The 8,466-nt window shown below is 36.1% G+C and overlaps 1 protein-coding gene across 1 annotated transcript; it reads left to right on the top strand.

Moving 5' to 3' along the window:
• Positions 1 to 587: 587 nt before the first annotated feature.
• Positions 588 to 4,794, top strand: LOC131047082 (uncharacterized). The gene is made up of 3 exons (XM_057980910.2): positions 588 to 833; positions 3,286 to 3,681; positions 4,030 to 4,794. Exons 1-3 carry the CDS (start codon positions 588 to 590, stop codon positions 4,792 to 4,794), a joined length of 1,407 nt encoding a protein of 468 aa, XP_057836893.2.
• Positions 4,795 to 8,466: the final 3,672 nt, after the last annotated feature.

The raw sequence follows: 8,466 nt of genomic DNA, 5'->3' as shown, positions 1-8,466 counted from the left end.
GCATAGTTTCACGTGCACATCTTAAGTTTTGATGATCCGGTGAGTAGTTGCAAAGTAGAACAAAGAAGATCATTACATCAGTCATAGAAAATCACCTTGAGCCTAACCGGAAATGATTTGTGGAATAGTTAGATGCTATTTTCTAGTTCATCACTTAGTTTAATCCTTCAGTAAACATCTGTAAGGTAGTGATCCTTCCTCTGAGGTTGTAGCCCTATTTTTGTAATTGAGCAATGAGCTCTAGGGAGTGTGCCTGAATGCAAGTGCATTCCCCTTCTGTAATATTGTTTTGCTATTGGTCATAGTGGAATAATATTGTGGGTTCAAATCCCACCGTGGTTTTTCCCTTTTGGGTTTCCACGTAAAAATATTGGTGTTATGGTTGGATGGTTATTTGTTTTGTGTTGTTGCACTTTACTTTCCTTATTATGAATTTGATGGTTAAAGAATCAGAATAACAAGTTTGAAATTTGCAGAAAATTGATTCACCCCCCCTCTTAGTGTTCATTGATTCCAACAATTGGTATCAAAGCCTAGTTCCTCCAAGATATCCTAACAACTTGAGGAAGATTCGAAAGATTGAAACTATGGACTCTAATTTGCATAGACAACTTGCAGTGGAACTTGAAGATCTTGATGCAGAAATGAAGGAAAATAGTAGCTTGAAAAGAAATCCGAGTGCAGCTGAAGACTTCATTGAAACCCTGAAAGATCAAATAGACACTTCTAGCGAAAAGAGAAAGGAGCTACAAGACAAGCTGAAAGAGAAGGAAGAACAAAGCATGGAAAGTCAGGGCAAGACTGATGAGTGTGAAAATCTTGCTAGAGAGAATGTTGATTTGAAGAATGAGATGCAATCAGTTGTTATGAAACTAACAAAGGAGATTGAATACCAGAAGAAGAATGAAGAAATCTTAACTCAATCACTAAAAGATAGAGAAATGCAAAACTTGTTGAGGCTTGAACTAGCACAATCCGAAAATAATGGTCAAGAACTTGAAAGAAAAATCACAATTCTGAGGGATGAGCTTGCTACTGCTAATGATTACAAGGATAAATTCAAGGCTAGCTCAGCAATGCTTGATGAGATGCTGGAAAGACAAAGACATGGAAAAGACACAACAGGAATTAGATATGAGAAAGGAGAATCCTTTGGTTCTGGGCAAATCAATGCAAAACCTAATCATTAGTAGAGAAAGAATCCTTCTGTAAGACAACCTAATGCTTATAAATTCAATGGTAGATGTTTTACTTGCAATAGATTTTGTTATATGAAAAATCAATGTAGAAGTAGTATGAATAATGGGATGATGAATAATGGTCCTACCTTTACCAATCAATGTTTCAAATGCAATAATTTTGGTCACGAGTCAAACATGTGCAAAATGATGAACAATTTTCAGAATAAGAGATGTTTTACATGTGGTATGTTTGGACATATCTCTAACCAATGCAGGTTGACACCAAATCAAATGAATTCTATGCCTTTGTAGACAAATATTGTTTGACATGCATGCAACAAATCAGATCAGTTTGCAAAATATTGCAAAAGTAGGAATAATGATCTGCTAAACAAGAACAAATTGGATGAGAAAGGCAAAACAAAGGTAGAGTAAATCAGAGATCAACATAAGAAGAGGTGGGTTAAGAAAGATGATTCTAATATGCATAATGGCTCCACACCTGAATTCGATGATGGGACCTCACCCAATAACTAGGGCCTTTTGGCCTTAGGGGGATTTTTTCATGTAGATTCATAAAACCCTCTCTTCAGAGATCTATAACTAATTTTGGAAGGTTGTAGAAGGTTTAGATCACGTACGCAGATGATATTTGGAAGATTGGCGGAAGATTTAAGATTTTGATGAGCGATTTCATGAAAAACAAGGCAACCAGAAGCCAAAAGCTTGAAGCATTTATTACAACCTAAAATTATTTTTTCACAGGTTAAAAAGGAATTTCAAAGGTTCATTCTTCACAATGCGATCAAGATAAAAATGTAGAGAAGCCAAGAGAAGAGACTTGGCATCCTAAATCAAGCTTGTAGCGATCCAAAAGCGATTTCTTGCACACAGTTGAATCAAAAGGCATTTTATCTATTTTGTGAAGCTATCTGTTTTTAAATCCTAAGCTCAAAATGGCATCTGCACCCACAATTGCTACTCCTTTGGTTGTTGAGGTTAAGGATAGGGCAAAACCAGTTTTTAGGAAACACCCTTTCAAGTCCGTCAAAGATGATCTAGAAGGAGCATTTTTCTTGGTACCCTACGATGTTCTTCATAACAAAGACATTAGGGCATACAACCACTGTGGTCTTCAGGATCTTAGAAGAGTTCATATGATATCCCTGTATAGCATGCATTTGGTGGACAACTTGGAAAACCTAAAACCAAAATATTAGATACTTCAAGATAAGAGTTTTGTGCAGTTCATGCATTTCACATTATTTGACAAAGAAAAATGGATCTGGTATATCTTGAGAAGGGTCCATGATGAGTTAATGTGGCTAGATAGGCCCTATAAGATCACCAAGTAGGTGATTCAAGTTGTAACATGCTTGAGTGCAATCGGTAAAGTGTCTAGTTTGAGGAAGGTATAAAATAATACTATGATAGCCACTACCCATTCAAAGTTTTATAGTAGAGCCATGACTATTAGTGACATTTTGGAGCATGATGTCAGATTTGCATCAATGGTAGTTGGTTACAAGGTTTATCAATCAAGTAGGAAGAACTCGACTTATGGTACTGAAATATTCTCAGACTATCATATCCTAAAAGAAGATAAAAGGTATGATTTATGTGAAGTTCTTTTGATAAAATTGTTGAGTAACTTAAATAAGATCAAGAAATATAAAAATAACACCTTCAAGTTTGGTTCCCTTATCATCCATTTGGCATTATACTTCTTAAGTGAGATCCTCAATACAAAAGGGAAGGTCCAATGGGCCTAATATGATAAACCAATGGTCGTGCAAATCAAGGAAGGATTGTGGGGCATAAGTGATGCTACAATGAGAATACCCACATTATGAGGCTATTTCAAGACCTTTCAGCCCTCTATGACAACCTGAGAAAGAATCCCTAAGAAGATTGTAGAGAAGTATGAGAAAATGATTTGTTTCATGGTAGATAAGGATCAATGCCATATGGAAGTGGTTGAGCCAAGACCAGTTTGGATCATACCCATGGGGTATGAAGTTGATGTTATTATGCTTGAAGCATATGCTCAACACCTATTGATCCAGTTGGTAGACCCAAAGGAAGAAATATTTGGTACATTCAGGAAAAAGACCCCACCTTGCATAAGCAATTCTCTGAGTCAGCAAGAAAGAGAAAGATTAGAAATGAAGAGGAGGCTGTTGCAGAACAAATGGGATTGACAAAGGAGGTTTTACAAAGGGAAAGTGATCAGAATATACTGAGAGAAGAGGATGTAATTAAGCCACAACCCAAACTAGTAAACCCTCCTAAGCAATCCAAGATAAATCCTAGTAGATATACAACTCTCTTCGAAGTGAAGAAACTAGGACCTCCACCCAAGCTCAAGCCAATAGTATCAACTGGTGGAGTTGAGAAAAGGAAAAGGGAGAAGCCTTCAAGGGAGTATGTGTCAGCAAAGGAGGAGACAAATTTCGATGAGGAAGTCCGAAAAGTTAAAAAGACTGCTACTTATGCTCAAGTATTTAGAGATCCATCCGGTGATGCTCCACCCTCCAAGAAGACAAAGACTCAAGGAGAGCCATCTGGAAAGGCTAGAGGAAGAAAGAAGTAGAAATCTAAGATAGATAAAGCTTTGGAGTCCGGTAAGGTTAAAATCATCCCTCCTAAATTCTTAGAAGAAATCAAGAATGAAATTTTAAAGGATGAAAATTTGAATAATCTTGTTGTGTACTATGAGAATTCTGATGACAAGGAGTAGAGGGAAATTGAAGAAGCAGTTGTTCAGTACATGAATAACTTCAGTAAAGCTTTGATTGAACTATGATCTAAGATTCCTAAAGAATTATATGACATTTTGGATATCCAGATAAATGTTGCTTGTAGAAAAGATGAAGAAACACAAGAGTATGTTTTAGTAAACACTTGTTCATTCATATCATGGGTGGAAGTTGAAAGATTATCGAAGTTGGCAAATGAAAAATTCAAAAGAAAGAAGAGAATTAACAAGATTATGCTTGGTAAAATTAATGAAATTGCAAAAGAAACAGAGGAAATAAGAAAAAACTTTTTGTTAGAGCTAAGATATGAGGTAAATCAGGCAGAGGTTGCCACCCACTTAGTAGAACACATTCCTAAAAAAACCTCCATTTCGGAAGTAAGTATTGAAGTCTCTGGTGGTCTGAAGGATCAACCATTTGTCGATTCGGTTGAGAAAGATGCTGCACAAGATGAACCTATTGATAATCTAGTAGTAGATATCTCTGGTGAAGCTACTCAAGACCCTCCCGAGATAGAAGTTCTTGCAGAGATGATAGTTGAGAAGATAGAAAAAGGTGAAAAGGGTGTGAGTGCAGAAGTTGAAAAGGAGAAGGGTGATGAGCCAATAGAGAAACCTTTGGTAACCATGATTGTGGCCAATGTCACTAAAAAAGGTAAGGAGTTTGATGTAGAGGATGATTTTTATCATGGTCTAGTGGATTTGGGCACCTTATCCCCTATTAAAGCTTTGAAACTTTCCACTCAAGGTCAGAACAAGGCAAGTGAAGACTTGTTGAAATCTCAGTCTGAAGATAAAGAGGTCATCTCTCTTGCAACTGAGGTTTTCGAGAAGCTTTTTCCTAGTTTCAGTTAGGACTCTAGCACTTCTCCCTCCAGAAAGATTAAGAACATGTTAAGTGTTGTTAACACTCATATTTTATCATTAGAAAAGGTTGTAGATGAATCTATACATAAAAGATTTAATGAGATGAGATTGCAAAAATATTTGAAAGAAGTTGAAAGAGACAGAGCGAGCCAAAATTTTGCTATGAAGAGTGTAGAGGAAGTATTGAATGAAGGTGGTAATATTTCAAATCATGTCTATTTTTGCCCAAATTTATTGCAAACATTTATTTTGCACCCTAATCAGTTTTTTGAAGTTCCCTTGAAGCACAAATTTTTTATTATACTAATAAAATAAAGAGTTTGAATAAAGACAAGGAGAAAATTGAGTAAAGTGGGAGAACTGTGAAGTTTGATTCCCCAAATGGAAACCTTACTTAGAGCACAACATGATGCAATCAGCGCCTTAATAAAATTGATGCCATCTAATCTTTAGAGTGTTGAGATTCATGCATTCATATATAGTGCCCTAATAAGTGTTTTGGAGTGTTTCCTGAGAGGATGGAACCAATATTTGGAAACCTTGAAAGTGACCTACTTAGACATCTTTAAGTATATGTACTCAATTGGATTCATTCATTCTTTTGTACATAAGTTTTGGTGGATTTCCACCCTTTCCCATTGATGTCAAATGGGGAGAGAGAGAGTAGTGAAAATGGAGTAAGCCATGTTGATTAATGCACATCTTTATGGGGAGTCAGCCAGTGAGTATAGAGATTTTTAGATTACCTAGATTGTTGGATTGCTTGCAGTGATTGGAGCACTTATCATTTTTCACCAGTGTTACAATTAATGCCAAAGGGGGAGATTGTTGGAATTTGATGTTGTGTTGATACTCTGGTGAAGATTGGTGTTTCCTGATGTTTAGATTCTTTGGAGTTGTCATTGATGGCAACTCAACCCACTGATTTGATCTGGTTTTCATTTTGATGATTAGTGATTAGATGGTTGGGTATATGAAGTATATTATCATGAAAATCCACCCTCCGATGTTGATTCCCATGCTTGATTGAAGATCCAATATCTGGTAGGGCAGCAAAAAAGAGTATTATTCATGTTTGGTGGAATAGCATGTGACCAGATTCTTAGAGTTGATTCTAGTGATTGGTGATGTGTTTGAGATGGTTGATGAGACCTATAGGAAGCATGTGATCATGTATTTTGGGTCCAGAATATGTTTTGATAAAGGATCTAAGCCAACTTGCAGCTACACATTTTATTTTTAATATTTGGTGAAGTCGACTTGTGGAAGATCATTTTTGTTGTTGCGTATATTTAAGATCAACTTGGTTAGTATCTTTGGTAGCGGTAGTAGTGTATGCAATTATTTTAAGAGTGATTGATCATAATTTCAGGTGTGCATCCTGATTTTTTATGATCCGATGAGCAGTTGTAGTGTAGAATAGAGAAGATCATTACATCAGTCATAACAGATAACCTTGAGCCTAACCAGAACTAATTTGTGGCATATTTAGATGCTATTTTTCAGTTCATAAATCAGTGTAATCCTTTTGTAAACATTTGTAAGGCAGTGAGTCTTCCTCTAAGGTTGTAGCCTGATTATTGTAATTGAGCAGTGAGCTCTAGGCAGTGTGCCAGAATGCAAGTGCATTCCCCTTCTGTAATATTGTTTCGCTACTAGCCATAGTGGAATAATACTGCAGGTTCAAATCCCACCATGGTTTTTCCCTTTTGGGTTTCCACGTAAAAATATTGGTGTTATGGTTGCATGGTTATTTGTTCTATGTTGCTGCATTTTACTTTCCTTATTATGCATCAGGTAGTTAAAGAATCAGAATAACAAATTTGAAATTTGCATAACACCGATTCACCCCCCTCTCAGCGTTCATTGATTCCAACATCCCCTTCCTCTCTTTTTCTTCTCTTCTCCTTTCTTGTTTCTTCTTTGTTGAAAACTCGCCCAAGAAAACCTCTTCAACAAATCCATTCCTTCAAGCAAGTTGCTTTAACCTTGCTTCCACTTTGTCCTTGCCTCACCTAGGTCTTTCTCTTCTCTACCTAGTATTTTGGCAACCAGGTTCTCTTCTCAACCTACACAAACACCAAATTATCTTTCCCAAACCTTCTAAGCTCTAATACCAATTGATGCAGTAGGTGGGATTCCAATCACCAATATGTAGGCATATCTCACAACAATGGGCTAATCTCTTTCCTCACATTCCCAAAACAAGCAAATATATTAGAAAATTTCTCTCTCAAGGACATGTCCTTGAAATTTGAAGTCTTCAAAATGACGTGGATTCCCAATTAAAACTTTCCCATCATTCTCCACAAACTCCAAGTTTCGACTTCACAAGGTCATTATGCCTCATAGGCTACAAACACCAATCAAGGGCTCAATGGTTCACAAGACTCCACTAACCAAGAGAACATTTTAGAACAAGTAAAAATGATATGTTCCAACCATTAAAAATCCTCAAACCCACTGGTTATTCCAACATTTATGCTTTCTACATGACCTGTCCTTATTTCTACTAGCTCTCACAAATTAAAAAAAATAGGGCATAACTTTTGATGTCGATTAGATCTCTACAAAATGATTACATATTCAAATAACCTTTTAGGGATTACAAAACATATCAAAAACTTGGCTATGGTTGTTGAAGCAATCACCGGTTAGGAGGGATGTCAAAGAGATCAATTCAAATTGGTTAGCAAGAGTAAACACAATAGAAACACAAACATATGATGGAGGAAATGCATTATAGATTGTATTATAACATGAAAACTTATTAAAACCAACCGAGTTACAACATTCGGCTCACAGGCCTACAAGAACATGCTCAAAATACATAATAGACCACTATCGGGAAATTTAATATTAAGATCTATCTTCTATGCTCAGTATAGATACTTGGTTCTTCGATTCATACATTCAAATGCGCAATTACAATTATATATATGATCCAAGGGGATCCGGTTAGCCCAAAAATGGATCAAAACCTGAAGAACAAGACCTAATGTGTAAACCAACAAGGTCAACCTCGACCAAGTGATTCCTCTGAAAAATCCAAAGTATCAAGTGTAGATTATGGGAAAAGGTCGACCACACGACAAGGAACATCAGAATCAACACCCAAGGCTCTGCAAGCTTTGGGAGGGGTTGCGGTAGGTCACCAAAATAGGTCCAAGCAACTAGTAACAAGAAACTATCAACTGGTAAGGAAAATGATATAAATAACTTGCTAGAAAATGATCCAAATGAGATGCGGTATAGAAATAAGAAAGATAATCAATTCTTCAACTAGAATCCAACTCCACGGGATCCAGTGAGCCAAAACCGAGACATAGAAAGAAATGTTGAAACTAGAAACAGAAAGTAAAACAGAAAGAAATTTTTTTTTGGTTGATGCAAGATTTCTATGAACTCAAGATGCTCCTGTATAAGTTTATTTGAAACACATCAATGAATAATAGACTAGTAATCTACTCTTTAGGCCTAATTACAACAACAAATTTATGATTTTTGGGTATAAATTTTACTATAGGATTCATATCAGAAATATAAAAAACACTTTTAGATACCCATTTGGAATTTATAGAACATATATCAAAATATCATAAGGTTTATTTGGAACATAACCCTCAAAAATGGACTGCTACACTAGAAAAACCTAGTTTC

Source organism: Cryptomeria japonica, chromosome 11 (assembly GCF_030272615.1).
Source record: "Cryptomeria japonica chromosome 11, Sugi_1.0, whole genome shotgun sequence".
NCBI classification, from domain to species: Eukaryota; Viridiplantae; Streptophyta; class Pinopsida; order Cupressales; family Cupressaceae; genus Cryptomeria; species Cryptomeria japonica.
The sequence above is the reverse complement of the archived record's forward strand: the minus strand, read 5'-3'. Positions and strand labels throughout refer to the sequence as shown.